This window comes from Nymphaea colorata, chromosome 2 (assembly GCF_008831285.2).
Source record: "Nymphaea colorata isolate Beijing-Zhang1983 chromosome 2, ASM883128v2, whole genome shotgun sequence".
NCBI lineage: Eukaryota > Viridiplantae > Streptophyta > Magnoliopsida > Nymphaeales > Nymphaeaceae > Nymphaea > Nymphaea colorata.
The window spans coordinates 12,089,764-12,110,708 of NC_045139.1; the positions used below are offsets into that span (position 1 = coordinate 12,089,764).

At 39.3% G+C, this 20,945-nt stretch overlaps 1 protein-coding gene and 1 non-coding gene across 2 annotated transcripts; both read left to right on the forward strand.

Moving 5' to 3' along the window:
• Window positions 1–5,549: 5,549 nt before the first annotated feature.
• On the forward strand, window positions 5,550–5,703 carry LOC116249413 (U4 spliceosomal RNA). Its single transcript, XR_004171179.1, has one exon. It is a non-coding gene; the product is annotated as a U4 spliceosomal RNA (small nuclear RNA).
• Window positions 5,704–7,564: 1,861 nt separating this feature from the next.
• LOC116246799 (F-box protein At1g67340-like) lies at window positions 7,565–9,484 on the forward strand. The gene is made up of 3 exons (XM_031618663.2): window positions 7,565–8,087; window positions 8,184–8,346; window positions 8,442–9,484. Exons 1-3 carry the CDS (start codon window positions 7,831–7,833, stop codon window positions 9,267–9,269), a joined length of 1,248 nt encoding a protein of 415 aa, XP_031474523.1. The 5' UTR covers window positions 7,565–7,830; the 3' UTR covers window positions 9,270–9,484.
• Window positions 9,485–20,945: the final 11,461 nt, after the last annotated feature.

A 20,945-nucleotide genomic window follows, 5' to 3' on the forward strand; every position in this document is an offset into this window, starting at 1 on the left:
GCGCCAGAAAATCGAACGTTGCTTCTTTTCTGGTGAAACCCGACGGAGTCCAAACAAATCCAGATTTTTTCCATAATGCCCATGGTCAATATCATTTGACATTAAGTTGGAATTTAATTGGCAAGGGCACAACAGTCATTTCACCTCCTAAGCTCTTAAAGAAAAGGAAGCGAGCAGCGATCGTTACACGCAGCAGCTCTATTTTGTTCTCCTCGACTTAACGCTGGGATTTACAATTCTCCCTATTGCCTCTCAATCTCAACCGTCCATCATCCACGTGGCACACATCCAGCACTCCAGCTCCCCTTCATCTCCAACACACGGGCCAGCACCTCCTTCACTTCATTGCACATGCCACTTTGCCATCATTGAGAATTAAAGAGGTAAGTTTCATATCTCGTAGCTAGGAAGCCTTTCGCATACCCTTAACCCCTTCAATCCTTGTAACCGACCTCTAATCCCATCACGAGCCCGAACCTCTCTTAATCACCCACCAACTTGTCATTAGTAACCACCTCTTAGCCTAACCCTTCCTAATCATCAAGACCACCCCTCGTAGCCTTAACTCCACACTCTCTTCACCTAGCTCTAAACCATAACCGACCCCTTTGCATTAACCTCACCACCAGTCTAGACTCAATCAAACCCACCACCGAACCACCTAGGTTTACCTTGACTAAACTTACTTGGATGAGTCCACTCGAGCTCACACCACAGACCAAGCTCACTCAACCAGACCTAGCCTATCTCGGTTTTCACTATCTGTGAGGGAATCGGGAATAAGAAGGCCAGGGAAAGGACCCAAATCTTCCAACCAGACCTAACCCACTTTACCAAGACCAAGCGTACCTAAACCTACACCGAGCTCACTCCTTGTTCTGAACTCGGTTTGACCCCTTGAGTCCATTAGCTAGGTTCTTCTCCAAGGATTGCACGTGATCAGTCCAGCACCTCCACTACAACCGACAACACCATCTTGCAGCCTCCTTTGCTGCAACCTTCAACCGAACATCCTCCCAGGCGCCAAGGTGACCTCGGCCAGGTGGGCTGAGCCCCTGCCTCCATCCAGGCGCTCCTCCACCACATTGCTCTCCCTCTCTCTCGGCCGACCGAGGCCTACAGCAGCTCGCTCCATCCACTTGGTGTCACCGGCAGCTCCCAGTGCTGTCGCCCGTCCTTGCCGAGACTCTCCATATCTCTCGGCCAGCTTTCACCAGTCCACAAGTAGTCCTAGGCCAGGCGGGCCTAGCCTCCGTTCCAACTCTTTGCTGAAATATCTGAGAGTGGCTTTGCCACTGGTTTTCTCTCTGATCACTTGCTGATCAAGCCGATCTCTCGTCGGCTAGGTAACTTCTAACCACCCTATAGAACGTGGGTAATTGGGTGCACTTGCTTTCTAAACCAGGCTTTAGCCATTTGCTACTGTCGGTAGTCCCTCCACGGCACCTTGCCAAGGACACGGCTGCGGGTAGCCAGACCACCAAAGGGAAAGGACATGGTTCGGCCATTCTAGGGAATGTATGGATGGTCTGTGAATGAATGTTGAGTGAGTTGTGAGAGCTAAAATTGTATCGCTCACGTTTGTATAAGCATTGATCCCCTTAGCGCTGTAGTAGGATTGAAACCTTGGGCACAGATAAAACTCTCTTGTATCTTTGACCTAGGGTATTATTAAGCCGAGGTTGCTGTTCGGCGGGGATAAATTTTGTAAATATAATTTGTTTTTAGTTAGCCACGAGTGATCCTGGCATCGGGGTCTATACTCGGGCATGAATTTGTCAAGCTGGGTCTAGAGGTTCTCCACCTACAACTGTGCAAATTGAAGTACAATAAAAACTGCACTTCGAGGCACCAAAAGGGGGTGTGACTTCGGCTTTCAATGGGATGGTGAGTCTCCATCCCTTACTACTTTAGATAGTTGTTGGATTTAGAGAGCATTTGGTAATACAAATGTGTGGACACAGCTCAATCTGGTTGGATGATGAAATCATAATTTTATTAAAATCGACAATTTTAATATAAAATCGAAGCCTTTTTTTTATCCAAAGCTTACATAAAAATTATTATATTGTAAATTTAAAATACAAGTAAATTTGACAGAAAATGACTTCATAAATGAAAATAAAAGTACATGAGTGGACAATATGTAAGAAAAAAACACATTGGTTACTTGGGGTCTTTGAACAGTTCTTGTTAGTCACGCCACCGACACCAAAAAGTCTCGGTTCCCTACATTCTTGTGGTTATTTTTCAAATCCAAGAGGCAATGGGGTTGGCAGGATGGATGGGGATGCCTTCGCCCTCGAGCTCCCACACAATGCCATTATTTTAACAACTAGTAAAACGGGTTCGTATTAAATGCAATCAACCTTCCTTATTTTGGCAGCTCCATTTTAGTATCTCCCTCTCATTCTTTTCTGCAAGATCGTGCAAAGAACATGTTCCACTTAAAAAAGAAGAATTGACGTGGGAAAGCGTGCCCAGCCCAATGGGAGCACTTCTTAATTCTTATTGGATTATATTCCATGATAAAAAATATTAATATATATATACATACATATAATATATATGTGCTTTATTTTAATAACGATGCAGGCGTTAATTAGTGGTTCCAATATTCAAAAGCCTTAAACAGATGGGCTGGGTGTGGGTCGGAGCAGGGCAAGAGCCCGTGTTAGGTCACACACTAGTAGTGGCAACCTCGTAGTGGACGCCATAAACTTACAGTTATGGGGCCGGACTGGCCCGATTTAGAGCTGGGCTTGGCCCACCGATTTAGTCCAGGTACGGTTTTAGTTAAAAAAAAAATAAATTCTTGTAAATATATATATATATATATTAAAAAAAATAAAGAGAGAGAGAGAGAGTTCAGCCTTTTAGATGGAGAGAGAAAGAGAGAGAGAGATCTCCTTTGTTCTCTCTCAATAAAGAGTATCATCTATTGGAATTGAAGAACAAACATGTCTCATCTCATGTTTTTGGCACATAAAGTTATACTATGCTTCTTGGGACAAAAGAGGTAAAGAGAGAGGGAGAGCACCAATAAAAGGTGGAGCAAGTTTTATGCACCATTCAGCTATGTTTTAGTTCCTTTATTTTGTTTGTTATTTTTTTATTTAACTACGTCCATATGATCTACATGATTTATATTAGCAGGAATGGGGTATTTGATCATCTCTTTAAAAATTTCATCTGTCAACACTTTATACTGTGAGTTGGGTATTATGGCATTCCACCTACAAGAAGTAACGACAGTAGGAATGGTTGCCACTTGTATTAGGTTGATTGTAGCATTTCATTATTGCATTTCATTGCATTGGACCGTCGTATGTAGAATACCATAATAAACGACATGTTTGCCACTTGTATTAGGTTGATTGTAGCATTTCATTATTGCATTTCATTGCATTGGACCGTCGTATGTAGAATACCATAATAAACGACATGTTTGCCACTTGTATTAGGTTGATTGTAGCATTTCATTATTGCATTTCATTGCATTGGACCGTCGTATGTAGAATACCATAATAAACGACATGTTGTGCAACAACTTGTGCCTACAATTTTAATTAAACTAAATAGATCATGACATTAATATCGTCAAAGAGTTTATTTCCGACAAAGCAACCAACGTGGTATACATGCAACATGTGATTTAGCCATCATGCAACAAGAACGCGTTTGAAAGGTGAAATGAGGCATCAGCTTCCAAGGGTTGGCTCTGTGCATTGAAATTGCGGGGGGTTCATGTAAAACATGTTGCTTTCAGTGGAGAGTGTCGTGGGACACCTTCTACCGTGTTTGGGATGTGAGAGAGCATGTATCACTATCTCGCTCAACTCATTTCTCCATCATTCAAACACGCCCTAAAGAAGTAAAAGCAAAAGCGTCAACTTCAACCCACGCCATATGGATGGTAATTACAATACTAAGGGAGTGTTTGAAAGGCAGATCGCACACCCTTTTCGCCTTTTATTTCATTCATTTTTTTTTGTTGCACCAGCTTTGGTACCGGACGCGAATTCTTATTTGAGATCCCCTCAGACCTAGTGATGGATTATGTTCGAAGGACGCTCAAATTCACTCTCGGATGGACAACACAAGAAGCTCTATGTGAAGGCCCCTTGAGTTCATGAACATGCTAACTTTAATGGTTGCTTGATTGCTAGGACAAATAGCTAACATAAACTGTCAAAATCCAGGAAAAAATGGGATTTTCTAAAAACTGGAAACTGGATAGCGAATCTAAGGAACTCAATGTGCAGGGAATCAAGGACAAGGTCCACCAGGGAAAAAGATGATTAAGCTGATTTTGGGTGCGTAGAAAGATTATTTTATCCGGCTAATAAGAGATAGAATCTTCACCCATCTCCCAATCCGCAGCATTTTAAACCTGGGATATGGGTGTTTATGGCAGAGAAGATGTTTGCTTCAACTTAGATATGGGTGTATCAAAATGATGACTAGCTACCTACCAGCCTATTCGTACGTACATAATTTACCAATAAAATGGAGGGGCGGGTTTGTGGAATAGTAATAGAATGTGACGAAGTTGGTGACGAAGTTCGAAAAGTACTACTAGGAAATATTAAAACTATTAAAAAGATGAACCTTGTTACGCCTTTGATAAGTGCTACTGACACTGACAAAGAAAGCTTCCACGACCATGAAGCTCAACTGCTTTCCCGCCTAGGAGACCGTGAAGTGCAAATTTCAACTGCTTTCCCGCCTGGAACTTGCTCATCAACCTCATGTATATTCCATTTGGTTATTTATCATGTCACAGCACAGGAAACCCAATACAGTTTCTCTCTCCATCCGATTTTCTTCTTTTTTTTTTTTTCCGTTCTGGGCCGATAATTTTTTTCATACGGGCTTATTAAATTTCAAAATTTTACAGGAACCAAATTAATATTTTTAAAAGGCACTATTTGGTAAAATTTTGTTTTTCTCTCTCTCTTTCTCTCAGATCTTAGGTTGCAATATCGATGATGAGTCATCTTGATCCTTTCAAGACGAAAAGCTAAGAGAGAATAAAAAATGTTGCTAATTAATTTTAGATGGCTAAAATATTAAATCTTTTTTTTTCTCACTTATTTTCTCTCAACCACTCTTCTTCCAAAGGTCAATGGTCAAGATGGTTTTCTCCATGTAATGGCCAACATGGTCACTATATATATATATATATATATATATATAAAGCAGAGGCTACCAATCCTTACTCCTTGTGACATCAGATATGATGTTGTATTGCCAATTCTTTGGTTCAAGGGCTTAATTTTAATCACTCCATGCTTAATTGTTTAGTAGAACAGGTGGAATATGCGAGCATCAGTGCCCTCATCCTCTATATTGTGGTAAAAGAAAGATGTGTGATTGAAAAATGGCAGCTATTGATTATTGAGTTTGTCAAATGTCCAACTCGCCGAATTATACTTCCTGACACATAAGAAATTGGAAGATCAAGAGGGTACGATCATTGATCATCTCATCTCTTGCAAGTAACTATTTAAGAGCTTCATCTACCTACCTGGCTAAGAAGCACGTTAATCTTTGTGCTTGGGGCAAGGACTTAGTTAATGAGGTTTAACCGAGGCGGGTCGATTGCTAATTGAAAACCAAACTGATTGAAATCTACGTCACCCTAACTTGCCTATTGAAAACAAATATCATTAACCCACTTGTTGAAAATATATATATATATATTTTTTGTCGTTGATGCAGAGGAGATGTGGAGCAGGGCTCATGCTTATATTTTCCTTTTAGTTTTTGAGATTTACTTGAGTAGTTTTTAGAGCCCGTTTGATAATATAAACAATATGTTACTGTTTTATGTATTTATTTCAAAAAGCTGTTACTCTTATCGTCTTGGTAACACTTGCAACTTTCACAAAAATTCACTGCAAACTCTTATTTGACAGGTATCATGAGATGCATGACTTCTTAAAGAAAATGACAAAAAGTGGTCAGGCTTTGAAATTGTAAACAATGGATGGAGGCAAAAGTGAAGGCGTCCCTGAGTTTATGAGTTGATCGTCAGCAAAGGGTTTGGTTTAAAAGTGATCTCGATGATTTTGACGGTGTGTCGGTTATGCAACCCAATGTATGTACATGAAAAAAGTGACATATATATATATATAAAGGTTTATCTAGATAATTTAAAAGGAGTTGAATTGAAGCACCGTTAGGTGATGAGTTTCGAGTTTGGAGAGCATCAATTTCTTTATGTTATAAAAGAGGAGCCACCAATGCATAAGCTTAAGCATCACGATTAAGGAGCAATGCCTTAAGTCTTATATAAGTAATTGGATGGAAGATTAGACTCTCTTCTATACAGTAGAATAAAATACTCTTTTTGCTCAGTCAAAATAAGATAAAATTAGATAAGGCTGATTCGATTCTCCTTTCTTCTTATTACTGGACGGGACGAACCCAGTCGAGTGAAACAGTTGAAATTTGGATAAGTTGAACAGATCGGGTCAAACTTCTTAAAGGCCAAGAAACCGAAACCATGAAGCCATATGATCTCATCCAACCGGAGGACGGCGGCAGCATAAAGACCGTCCGCCAGTTGCCTCTCCACGGCCAAGGTGTGTTTCACCGTTGAGCTCTACATCACACGCATTAGCCGTCCGTTGCCGAGATCAACGGTGAGATCGATGTGGTGGGCCCACAGAAACCGCGGCATATGACCGCAAGCGGCTTTGTCTCCCTGTGCTGGGTCGGTTTCCCCGCTGCCGGCTGGCGGTAGAGCGGCGAGAGACGCTTACACGTACTTGGGAAAATAATTTTCTTATTTTTTCGTCTACCGATACTAATACAATTCAAAACTCAATTCTCATTTACAAATATCTGTTTAATATTTATATTATCTGAACATAAAAAACTTGTGATAATTTCACGACATTTTCGTTCCCGACATTTTCTGGTTTTAATTTACAGGCCGTTAACCTATCCAATATGTCACGAAGCAGGAAAAAAGAGAAGAAGAGACAATGCCTCGGTTCCCCACGCCCACGTCCTCGCTTTTATTAGGGTTGAAAAGATCGGCGATTAGTAATTGGACCACGCGTTGCTCTCACTAGGTCACATGCACGTAAGGCGGGTGGCGTCTCCAACGGAAAGACCCTAAACCCGGGAGGGTCAGACTCTGACCGCATGCGGTTTGGAGTCAAACAGCCGCGAACAACTAACCCCATTCCCCACCCCTGGTTAGCCATAAGAGCAACTGAAGTTCGTTGCCTAAACCATAAGCTTAACCACCCCCGACAAATGCACTCTCTCTCTAACTAAGGCGGTCTTAGAGAGAGAAATAGGCGGAGATGTGTGGGAGTTGAGAGAGAGTTGGAGAGGAGGAAGTTTCAGACATGGCATCAGTCTAAGCGTCTTGAGGGAGAAAAAGGAGGGTGCGTGCAGACAAGGAGAAACGGGGATTGCTAGTAACATAAGCAACCAGAAGGAGGCGGTCAACGCCATTTGACCTGGTTACAGAGAAAAAGAGAGAGAGAAGGTAAAAGGAAAGAAGAAGAGAGAGAACGGGGGTGACTAAAATCGAGGAAACTGCTTGCCTTTCTTTATTCGATTCTGTTTGGTTCTTTGGTGTTATTCTTACCATCGCTGATCAAGTATATATATACTTAGAGACACAGAGAGAGTATTTATTTGTTCGGGGTAACAATGGGCCTTTGCATCGGTGCTGTTGGGGCGTGAGGGAGCGCCTCTCTCTCTTTCTCTCCCGTATAAAGAGAACGATTTGGGACTCGACTTGGTTGGTGTCTCTCTCTGTCTCTCTCTTTCTCTCTAATTGGTCGAGGGTGTTGGAGAAAAGAGATGCAGGAGAGAGGGAGGAGGAGGAGGAGGGGGTGCTGCCCAAGAGTGAGTTTGACGAAGGGAAGGGTAGAAGAAAATAGGAAGAGGGTGCTGGCCTATAGCCAAGGTTTCCGGTGTAAGCGCCGGAGAACGGTGCCACAGAGCGAGAGAAGGGAAGATTTCTTCGAACAATTGCCCGATGATCTCGTTCTCTGCATACTCTCAAAGCTCAGTTCCCGAGCGTCGTCGCCGGGGGATTTCGTCAACGTTCTTGCAACGTAATCTCTCGATTCCTGTAAAAACATGTTCATTTTTTTCTTTTCTTTTCTTGGTTATGAACAATGGGCTGATTTGGGTTCGACTTTTGTTTTCAGGTGTAAGAGATTGAATGGGTTGGGGATGCAACCCGTCGTTCTGGGGAGGGCTTCGCCGGGAGCTCTGTCGGTGAGGGCGTCGAGGTGGACGGAATCGGCTCACAGGTTCCTCAAGAGGTGCGCCGACGCTGGGAATGTCGAGGCCTGCTTTATCCTGGGCATGGTTAGTGGGCCTCTCTCTTGTTCCCTCCATTGATGACTCTCTCCATGTCTTTTGTGGTTCTGAACAATGGTGGCGTGCTCTTGGTTTTGCAACAGATTCGGTTTTACTGCCTCGAGTCCCGCGGGAGCGGCGCCTCGCTTATGGCGAAGGCCGCGATTGCGTCTCATGCCCCTGCTCTCTACTCGCTGGCAGTCATCCAATTCAACGGCAGCGGCGGCACAAAGAACGACAAGGACCTCCGCGCCGGCGTTGCTCTCTGCGCCCGCGCCGCCTCCCTCGGCCACATCGACGCCCTCCGCGAGTTCGGCCACTGCCTCCAGGACGGATACGGCGTCCGCCAGAACGTTGCCGAGGGCCGCCGCTTCCTCCTCCAGGCCAACGCCCGCGAGCTCGCGTCCGTTCTCTCCGGCGGTTGCTGCGCCTGGCGCCTCCCTGCTTTTCCTTCCCACCGCCACCGGCCGAGGTGCGACCCGGCGAGGTTCCGACCGTGGCTTGCAGGACTCATCGAGAGCCGTTGGCAGTTGGCAGGCTGCCCTCTCCTCAGCGACTTCGGGTGCAACGTCCCGGCTCCCGAGCCCCACCCTGCCAACCGGTTCCTACTCGAGTGGTTCGCCGACCGGCCTCCGGAAGGCAGCCTCCGGCTGTGTTCTCACGAAACCTGCGGGAGGCCGGAGACTAGGAAGCACGAGTTCAGGCGGTGCTCCGTCTGCGGGAACGTTAACTACTGCTCTCGGGCTTGCCAGGCGCTCGATTGGAAGGTACGACATAAACACTACTGCTTTCCCCTCGATCGGTGGGACGAGGAGGAAGAGGAAGAAGGTGGTGGTGACGAAGAAGGTGAAGAAGAGGAGGAGGAAGAAGCAGAAGGGAATGTGGAGGAACAGTACAGTGAGGAATTCATGGAGACTGATGGTAGCATTTAGAAGAGAGAGAGAGAGAGGCAGCAGGAGACTGGAAGGATTGTACAGTGGTGTTTGTTCCTTTTTTTTTTTTTTTCCATCCCCCTCTGTTTTTTTCTCTTCTGGTCATCCTGCTTCCCGTTTTTCTTTAGAAATCTGAGAGATGAAGTTTCTCTCCTTCTTGTAACGTAAGAGTAAAGAGTAAAACCGGCGAAAAGGAAAGGTAAAAATTTGTTTTTTGTTTGTTTTTCTGTTGTTGGTGCAGTTTGGTTTTGTTGGTTGTGATGCAGCAGTTTGGGTGGTTGGAAGGCATAATGCAGAAGCTCTTGGGTGCTTGAGGTTGAGAGATTGGTGCTGGTTTGTTGAATTCACATTTATTTTCTTGTCTGCTTTTTCTGGTTAACGTTTCGATTTAGTTTCTTCCCTGATATCCTTTCAAAGAAGGAAAAGATGAACCATCCAGGGCTGAGAGAGATGAACTCTTGCCACCTCTCTTGGTTGCTCATAAATGTGGCCTTTAAATGAAAGCTTTTCCGTGGGAGAAACAAGAGGAGATTGTCGTGGGCGAAAAGAACACTCCATGGAGAAACAGATCCTATTTCGATGAACACAACCAAGCTAACCAAACAGGGCCCTACTCTTCATTTTTTTTTTTTTTTTTGAAATTGTTTTGAGATTAAAAATTTGACAAAACCAAGCTCCCATTTTATGGGGAGACAAAAAGAAGGCACTTTCAACTTCGCAAAAATATTCATATTAAAAGCCGCAGTTCAACGAATGAAGGAAAATCAAATCCAACAAAATGTTCTTGCCGAATGAACTTCCAAATTGTTCATTTGAGTTTGTGAAGTTCCGTAAAGATGATAAATTCGAATGCTAAGCCTTGTGTTTAGGATTCCATTATTTTAGAAAAATGGTGTACATGGTCTTGGGGTTTAGGGTTTAGTAGGAACAAGGTAGGGTAGGGGAGAAGAAGCGATGGATAATACCCAAAAGGAAAAGAAGATCGTTAATTCCGTCCCGTCCTCCTCCACCACTCTTTTATCACCCATGCCGTTGTTGATTAATTCTTGGCCCGAAAAAAAGGGAGAGAGAGGAAGAAGAGATAGATAACGCTCACACGATAATCGAACCTAAGACACACATTTGGATAATGCTCACGAAAACCAAACCGAAGACACACGTTTGCCTTTTTTGCTTCTCTTCACATTCAATGGATTTAATAAAACTTTTGAGTTGTTTTTAACTTCCAAGGGTCTTGAATCCAACTGCTGCTTAGTTTGGGTGTTCGGTCCACGCATTAAAAATCAAAACTTATTCTTCGTTTTTATGTGACATAGTGGATTTGGATTCTCCTTTTATGAGACCCGCATCGTTTTAATTTCCTAAGCTTAGGACCCCTTCCCTTTCTCTTTAGTGGTCGATATCTGTACTACGATTGGTGTGTTTTGTGACCATTCGAGGCAACGGCAGATCGTTCTGGGACCCCCAAATCCTTGAGGGACCGGCAAGCGATAAGATGTCTCCCTCTCTCCCCAAGAAGCCAAGGACATCAAGTTACTACTGCCCCGGAAAATCGGATGGAAGACCTCAGTTCGGCCGTCCATCCTGGAGACAGACGGCCGAGATTGAGCTGGAAGCTGCGGTCCATTCCATGTCTCGATGGTTCTTGGAAGCGATCTTTTTGCCCTCTTTTCTTCCTTGTCTTAAGACATTATTTGAAAGTGGCAGCTAAAGACTGACGTGGAGATGACTTGATTTGCACGGTCGTAAGCTTCAGATCGCGAAAAGTCACGCCGAATTGAACAAATACATGACATGCCTGATAGGACGCGTAAGGTTGTGAAAATTATTAGTTGGAAAGTAGGAGAAGCCTTTCATTTTTATCTTGAAGCTTCACCATTCTGTTCTGGTTATGTTTTAAATTTATATATCGATAACTTTTTTTATTCAAAACGGATAATGGGGCTACCTATCAATCCTTGCTTTGTCCAGAAAGATTAATTGAGACCCATTAATGTCATGAGCCTCGTGGTGTCCTATTAAACTCTACAAATGTCGTCTAAACTATAGACAGCCTACATTCAAACGAAAGAACTTCTTTTCTTCGTCATATGTGGGAAATACTTATCACTAACTACACTAAATCAGCAAAAAGAAAATTGTTTTTTAAATTTATTAGTTGCATTGAATTGGGACACCACGAGGCTCAATTAGGTTTTCCTCATGTATGTAACGGACCCTGGCTCTGAGCCCAGGTCCGGTAAATTACTGCGGTTCTGGGCTCAGGCTGATGCTCACGAGCCGAGCTTGGGTGCGGATCTGGCTTTGCACTGCCCATCAACATAATATATATATATATATATATATATATATATAAACACTCATTCATAGATTTTCATATCTGAAACATGTATCCATATACGTAACAGGACAATTATTTGAAGAAGTTAATGTGAAATAAAAAAACATTGAGGGGTTGGTGTCGGCGACGGCCCACATGTGAGCAGGCCATATGTGACTCCACCACTTATGTGAAAATAATTAAATTTGGAATAGAGGAGATATCTCTATCTCCAAGTTGGAATCCGGTGAAAGCTTAGTTGCAAGCTGATAAGCAAGCAACCACGAAGTCTCGTATACGGTTGCGTGTTGTTTATGGATTCAAAGCCAGCCATGTACGTAGGCGTTATCTAACAATTCTTCACTCCACTATTTTAGTAAATCGTCATTTTCTTAGGCCGCAGTTTTCAAAATTTTGTTGTTTAATTAGAAACAACTTGCAGAAATAATGTGTTCTAAGAGATTATTCATATCAAACCAACCACGCAACCGCATTTAACTGGTTCTTAAATTAATTTAAAAGTCTAACACAATCAAAAGATTATGTTAGAGGATCTTGACCATAATATTGTCGTCCACACCATGACATGTTACTGCATGCATGATTGACGGAAAGTAGCTTCAGTTAATTAACGTCAAGTGCATGGAATCGTGCTTATGTCCTACCCATGCATGCCACGTAACTTATTTTGGCCATCCATCTGATGTAGATGGATGGTTGAGAGGAAAACATGAAAAACAAAAGTGGAAATTGATAGTAAATAGTGAAAATGTCTATCACCTTTTTTTTTTCTTTGTTTTTTTTCTTGACCATCCATTATGATGAATTGTACGACCCTGGTTGGATGGATGGTGACTTTAAAAAACCAAAGTGTTTTATATATATATATATATACACACAAGACGTTTACATGTTAAACCATAAGGAATTTTCTTAGTCGTTTGATCTTTTGAAAATGGATGACCGAAGAAAAATCAAGATGCTACAGAATTTGTTGGATGGTTAAAGAAGTTTATTGCTAAAAAGATCACCCATATAAGCTGTTGCGAGACTATAACCCATCGCTAGCGCCAATGTAATAGCTGTTTTTATGATAAATTTCTTTAGTTATCCAACAACATTTGACATCCGATAGGATTGAATAGTATATGTGAATGTGTGTGTGTGTGATGACTCTTGCTATCTAAAGGTACCTAGCCATCTAATTAAGGTCATCCATCTAATATAAATGGATGATTGAGAAAAAAATATAGAGAAAGAAGTGAGAACTAATAATAGATGACGAAAATGTCCATCATATTTTTCTCTTTTTTTTTCTCTTAAATGTCTATCATGCTTAATTGGATAATTCTGATTAGATGACTCGGTGACTTTAAAAATCCAGATAATTCTCATTAGATGACTTAGTGACTTTAAAAATCTAGAGTCACCATTCAATTTTCATATATATATATATAAGTGAATGATGAATCTAGAGTCACCCTGCCATAGCATCTCACTAAGATCGTCCATTTGAATTAAGGAAAAAGAAATGTGAAATATAGCAAATGACAAGAATGTCCATCATTTTTTTCTCATTGTTCTTCTAACCGTTTATCATGATAGATCATACATGAATGCATGATGGGTTCTTAGTTGTGCATATTTTCCAAGTCAAGGAATCAAACTTATATTCTAGAACAAGTAAGTAAATTCACTCACGAGACGGCAAAGGGCTCATGGTCCCACGGGTTTGGACATACACCTTTGTCTTTGGGTCCCATGTGCCTTTTTTCTTTATGAAAAGGAGAAAAATAAATGAAATTTTAAATTGAAAAAATTGATAAAGAAGCAGGATATATAATATGTCTCCTGATCAACGTTGCAAGAATTGGTTTGAAGACTGAATGGGCACAGCTGCTGATTCGGCCACCGATTCAACTGGATTGGTTTATCTGCTAAAATTGTTTGGAAATTTATTCGAAAAAGTGGGGAATATATAAAAACTTTTAAATAAACAAGGAAAATCTTACAATATATATATATTGTAAATTCATCTCGAATTATCATAAAGATGTACCGTTCCCGATATGGATCAGATCTATTAAAAATAAGATATATTCTCTGATCCATTTACATCTACGCACTCATTACTGCATTTAATTAATGTCGATACATGAAGCTCTGGACTCTTGATTGATTGTAGTTCAAGTTTTCATTAGTTTAGTTACCAATTGCTTGGATAAGTTTAGCTAACGCTGACTCGTTACTCGTTTCAAGCAAATATATAAAAGTAGGATCCTAAGTGACCTACGAATTATGGTGCATTATCAGGAAATTGGATGTCTCTAGTTGCACGTTAAAGCAAGCAACAATATTGAGTGTTAACAACCTTTAGATCTAAAATGTTGAATCGTAGACCTCCTTCAACTTCGAGGCTTTGAGTCAATTCACCTAGGCCGGTTTGTGGCCGAGCTCAGCAAGGGCGGAGTCAAGGTAGGGCCTGCATGGGTCTTGGCCCCACTTCAATTTTTTTTTTTTTTAAATTTACATGTAAATTTTAGAAAATTTCACTTGTTTTATATAAACAATTTGAGAAATGATATTCCGGCCCTAGTCAGAATTTAGAAACTTTAATTCGGCCTCTTCATGAAAAATTTCTGGCTCAGCCCTTGCATGTCAGCCAGCTTGGCGACGCCATGTATGCCCTCATGCCAGGTCAGAGTGGAAGGGATGTCTACGTCGGCAAGTGCCTTAAGGAAGGAAAATTCTCCGTAACAATCAAACATGATTCGGGGATCGGCTTGCTTTGCTTCATGATCACAAGATCTCCTTTCAACCAACATGGTTACGTGAGGGGGCACGCCTTGTGTGCTCCCCTATATTCCAACCTTTCTGCTTGTTCTGACCCACTCCTCCCCTCATGACCTGGGCCCCTTCCTTAAAAGTAGACAAGGACCGGACCATCCTCACATCTCTCTCTCTCTTCTTTTGAGGTTAAGGGTTGAGTGCGTTGCTTGCTCTCATAATTGAAGCAAAGTGCCAACTTTCTTTCTCGCTAGCTTCCTTTTAGGATGGCCCAGCCTCTCTTTCCCAGTATGAAGTTGTTCGAAAGGTGGGACCCAAGGATAAAGAGATCATAAGGAAATAGAGTCATTGATCTTGAAGGAAGGACAGGGTGCATACTGGCAAGAAGGAATAGTATTTCATCTTATTACTATTTAACAAATTAAAGCCGAAGTCTTCACCCCTCCCCTCATTATTAATGGTCCAAGCCTACATCGTAGTGTCACCCTCAATATGCTTTATGATTTGTGCTACAGGACCCCTTTTAAAGCATACTAGATTGACACACCTGCCACTTGATTAAGAGAATGAGACTGACTGGCTACCAGCCCCAATCCTAGTCATTGCATCAACCTCCTTGAGGGGACAAGAGCCGTTGATCTTGAAGGACGGACAAGGTTTACTACAATTGCATAAATTAATGTTAATTCACTTTTACGTCAAAGATGTTATTTTTGAAACTCTAGCTGATTGGATTGCGATTTCCATCAAGGGCAGAGCCAAGGGCTGGCCCGGCCTCTGGCTCCCACCTCAATAAATTTTAAAAAATTTATTTATCCTATATGAAAATTTTGAAACTTTGTATTTCGGCCTTTGTTAAAATTTTGAAACTATAATTTGGCCCCCCTTCCCCCCATAAAAAATTTCTAGCTCTACCCTGATTTCCACATTGGTTATTATAATTAGGTTACACTTGGAGCTTTCTCAAATACAAATATGTAAAAGAATGACTGAGATTAGACAATTTGGATTGATAATAAAAAAATATACGCGATGTTCCAATTGTGTTAAGTAGTTAATGGTGTCCAATAAACGCAATAACATAGTTTCCTAAAATCATTTCAAGTTATTAGATACAAAAATTGTATGAATAAAATACACTTAGCAAAAAAATTCATAAGGTTAAAAATTGGAAACTTTATGGAAAGACAAAGTACTCTAAAAAAGAAGAGAGCTTGTATTTTTGGTTATTTAAGACATTTTTAGCTTTGAATGAAATAATAAAAAGAAAATCATGCTTTTAACGTATCTAATTGACAGCCTATTTGTGGCAATTGATTTCTTAATCAAGTAGATATATAAATGAAAACCCTATTTGTGGTGTCACTACATTTGGCGGACATGTTTTAAACTATTCAAGAGGAGAAACCCCAAGTGTGAAACTATTTGTGATCTCTGTCCTCGTGGTTCATAGTTAGGAGAATTCTTGAATCATGTTATTCAGTGGTTAAGTTCAAACTATAAACTAATATACGTTGATGCTTAAATTGGATTTGAAAAAAATCTAATTTCAATTATGTTTGAATTTTTCCCAAATTAAAAACATGTTTACCTGTCTAGATGCATAGTGCATTTACAATTTTCGTAATTTACATTTGCATTTTTAGATCTTCGACATAAACAAGGCAAAGAACGCAGCCTCAAGGGCCTTTTTCGTAATAGTATCACTCTGTTCCTATCTTATGAACCTGCCCGTAAAAATTTAGCAGAATTATAAAATGTTGTAACAAGTGTTCGACGAAAGTGCTTTATTTTTTGGGACAATTCATAGTCATAAGGCATCAGTAACAATGTGTTCCAAAGGTATTCTTGTAGTGGCAGCATTTAGTTGTCATGCAAACATAAATAAAATCAGATAAAAATCCAATCCAACAAGACAGACTCAAGTCGAAGTAGAGCCCCAAAATACAAGCACTAACAATAACAACCTGGTTCTGTAACCATGAAAGTGTCGTGACTAAGGGGCTCTGGATCAGTGTCACAAAAAACATGTTTTCTTCGAAAAAAATGTAAAAAATGTGATAAATTAAATTACCGTTTAAAACTTTAAAAAATGTATTTTTTTTAAAAAAAACATTTTTTTAATGTATTTTTTCACTTTTTTTAATTTTTTAATGCCAAACAAATTTTTTATATTTTATATTTTATATTTGTTGCAAATCTACTTGTCTTTTGATGTTTGTGTAATTAGTTTCTTACTTATTTTATTTTTCATCTATTTTTAGTTTTTTTATTTTTTTAAAATTTATCATATTTTTCTTGTTTTTTTTAAGGCTACTATATTATACTCAAGAAAAACTTTGTTGTTTAAAACTCCGAAACATTATTTGTGACTATGGTATGGACCGAAACATTATTTGACTATGGTATGGATGCAAATAAATCCTATTCAGGTCGGATATCCGACTAAACTGCTTCAAAAAAATAGTGATACAGAAAAGAATTTATCATTCAATTAAGAAATTGAATGGTACTCAAATTTAAGAAATAACATATGTTTAAATTCATATTTGAATTGGGATTTAAATAAATATCTTATTGTATTTGAATTCAAATTTAGTTTTAAATAACTTTCCTATCTAATATTCATCCAGCTTAAAAGTCAGTTCTTGATATATTGGAATGCTGTCAACATTCAGTTGAAAGTCAGATTCAGATTCAGCTGTCAATGTAAAAATTGGTTTCAGATTGTGAATTCGGATTTGGACAATTGAGATATGGTACATATTTTATTCTGTTTGTACTTGAATCTAAATTCCAATCCGCATATGTGAACATTCGAAAAGCAGATATGGTCAATAATACTCATTCGAATCTGATCCGGCTCACCATACTCTCTGGCTTTCTAGTGATGAAACAAGAAAATAAATAAGAAAAAACCTGTTTGCAACTATGTTAGCATGATGGATCTTTCCAGGCAAATATTCAGAAAGCTCAGATAATCTCAATTCAAATTGATGTTCGATTGCTAATGGATTAGGGACTTTTTTGTGTCTGACCAAATTGCCACTGCGAAACGGTTCTAGTTGGTGTTCAATGGAGTTCGATTCGACTTGGTTTATTTTTTAATATTATTTTTTATTTAATAATGACATATATTTTATTGTTAAAAATATATTTTATATTTAAAAACTTTAGTTATATTTATTTTTTTTATTTTAACCCAGCCAAACCCAAACTCTATTTTTAGGTGTCGGGCCAACTAGATGCCCAGGCTTAGTCCTCTTCTCCTGTCCCCCTTCTCTTCTCAGGTATAGTTAAATAAAACAAAATTGTTGTGATTAAAAATAAAGAGGGAAGCAAATACTTTTCCATAGGCTCCCTATTTTTTTTTTAATGGAAAAAGAATGAACATATATTTTGAAAATTAAAAAAAAAAAAAAAACTATGTTACAGGAGTGTTTACATGTTATCCCGGAACAGTCTAAAGAGCTAGAAATCCTCAAACCAAAAAAGTAAGTGCAAAAATTGGAAACGAGAGGTTGATATTATTATTATAACAGCAACTGAACTCAAATAGTTTGTAAATTTTTTGAATGATTGCATATTCTTTCTAGAAAACGAAGAAAATCTTCCATCCTTTAAATGATGTTTGAAAAAGCAATTTCCTGACCGAAAACGGGAAACTCAATTCTCAAAACAAGTTCCTGGTCCAGGGTTGGAACCAAAATTTTTTTCCCATGGAGTACTGAATATATAATTAACTAATTTTTAGTTGTCCTTAAGACAATAATTCAGGTCTGGTGGGGCTGCCCCCATATAGTTAGACCAAGGTCCATCCAGATCCAACATGTAAATTCAAAATTTCAGATTAAGCTTTGTGGAGCGTATGTCCCTGAAATCTCCACCTATCTCCGCCTCTGTGCTGGTCATAACAACAGCAATTAATTAATTATGTTCTGGACTCTAAAACATTTAATCAATATTATTAGTCATTAAGAAAAAAAAAATGACTTCTTTTGAGTTTTTTTTTTAACTAGAAACAATACAATTTAAGTTTTTTGTTCAAGTAGCTATATCTGAAATATCCAAACATGGTGAGGACACTGTGTCATTTCTTTATTTACTTTTTTTTTTTTTAATGACCAGAGTGAGTATGCTTTAGATTCGTTGACGGTAAAATGATTTGAATGACAAAAAAATCAAAATAAGCTTTAAGCAACAACATTGGTGCTTTCATGTTTTTTTTAGTGATATACATGTTACCACGACTGAACATCCACCAGATAAGTTGAAGATCGAAAATGGGAGTCGACGCACCAAAATATTTTCCGATAATTAGGAAAAATGGGATAAACTTTCCTTGACTTTTCCATCTTGGACTATACATAAAACGGATAGCTACCGGACCCTTGCATGCTAGACTTGGCGTAGGAGAACCTAAGCTGTTGTTTTAAGAGGCTAAAATGCCTCTGAAAGTAGATAGGTTAGAAAGAGAAACATAGGGAAACAAATTATCTCTTTTGAGGGGTATCTCGGTTTCTTGAAAAATTAATCTGTTTTTTGTATTTTTCTACTTAATCTCCACCATTTGATTTATTTAGAATTGATGACTTAGATTATTCTCATTAAGTATAGTTATATATCTATATATATATATATACATATATATAGTGATTTGATAAGAAACATATATTAAGTTAGTTGTTTTTTTTTAATAGTCAAAAGATGAACGGCTCTTATAACATCAAAATTTTGGTCTCAATCTTTTTATATAAAAAAAAGACTTGAACTAAAACATGATTTATAATAAATTAGAGTTTATAAACACATTAGAATATTCATATTACGTTCAAAATACTTTTAACATGAATTTAAGTACAATAACTATCTTGTGAACAAATTTGAAGTAATAGCTTCAAAATATTCAAAACACCCAATAAAAATAAAAAGTATTCCTAAATGGAATGCAGCGGATATGAAAAATGGCGGGGTCCCCAGGACAAAAATGAAAAAAAAAAAATGGTGGTATGCATAGAATCTAGGACCTACATGCTTCATGTAATCTCTTTGTGGAAAACAAGCGATTCTGATAACCTCTACGTTAATAACGCCCGACTGAAATTTCGCTCGAGTTTCTTCGATTTGAATTCTCGGATCCAACAAGTTCAGTGTTTCATTTCGACAATGTGTCAGAACCAGATCGACGATAAAGAAATAAAAGTAAGTAGGGCTCCACAAACGGGTCGGGGCAACCTTTATGCAGATCCAGTTTTTTTCTGTTGGGAGCACCGAGCCTGCATGGGTTCTTATGACATGGATGTTAGTTCCAGCAAAGGATGACCCGGTTCCACATTCACCCAAATGTTCGCATCTGGTCTCTCTAATTGAGATTATAAATCCGACCCGGTTCAGATTGCGTTACCAGAAGAGAATTCAGATATGGCTTCCATCACCTTGGATCGGGCAATCTAGCTCTGTAAATTAAAGGCATCATATTTGGATCACGTCTTGTTTTTGCAATTTTAAAGGCCACATGCCAATGTAACGTTGTTTATTAATTTTTTTTTTCATTTTCACCACGTTCTTTTCACTAACTGGTAACCATATAGTAATACCTGCATGGTTGTCATTATCGACTCTGTCAGCCAACATGCATTCCTAGAAGGCACTTTTTTTTTGTATGGTTTAATTACTTTCGAAAAGAAAGATGTAAATAAAACTAGATACGTTTAATTACCCATTCGATTTTATTTTTTAGACAAATCTAGTAAAGAAATTCAGCTCCATTTATTAATAGGATTCAAGTTTAACAATTTTTTTTTTTCGCAGGACACTAAATATATATATAGTTAAACAAATTTTCAATTGGTACCCATTTAATTGAACGTAGGTCTACCCGAATCCATTCATTAAAAACAAGGTTTTATATTGGACTCCATAAAGCATATGCTCTAGGGTGACCCCGCGTATCTCCACCACTGAGTTTAGCACTTAGTTTCATAATCAAATTTCAATTTGAGTTCCTTACATTGCATGCTACGCCAGTCAGTTTCAAATTCAGTTTTACAAGAAAAGGTTAGGATCAGAATGCGAATTCTATTGGAAATCCATTAGATCTGGATCAGACTCGAATCCGACCCGTCTAATCCGCTGTTCCATAGTATCGATTTCCGCATCCCTGTATTTAGGCGATCCGCCAATTTCTGGTCCGTCATGGACGGGCGAGTCAGCGGGTCAGAGGACTTGGACCTTGCAAATGCAATGGTCTGGACCTGTATCCGTATAGGACGGGCTAGTGTCAGATCCGAAACTTTTTACTGGGAAAACCAAAACCAAATCCAATTAGAAGAAGGCAATTTAAGGTGGATCCATACCCGGTCGAATGAGCATTAAACTCGAGTGGATCTTGGTGACAATACATGTCGTCATTTTATACTGGAAAAAAAAAAAGGGATCGTGGACGAACATTATGGATCAGGTCTGACCAAATACTTAAACCAGGATCCTTTCAAGTGAAACGTACTCAAAACGGTTCACAATAGGCTTCGGACAGTGCGTTTTCTTGAATAAATTTCAAACCTATCAGG

What these genes read in the sequence shown, in the direction of transcription:
- LOC116246799 (XM_031618663.2), top strand. Translation starts at nt 7,831, where the DNA reads ATGCAGGAGAGAGGGAGGAGGAGGAGGAGGGGGTGCTGCCCAAGAGTG. An exon ending in TTCGTCAACGTTCTTGCAAC is followed by an intron (nt 8,088 to 8,183) that starts GTAATCTCTCGA and finishes TTTTGTTTTCAG; the next exon opens with GTGTAAGAGATTGAATGGGT. An exon ending in CCTGCTTTATCCTGGGCATG is followed by an intron (nt 8,347 to 8,441) that starts GTTAGTGGGCCT and finishes GTTTTGCAACAG; the next exon opens with ATTCGGTTTTACTGCCTCGA.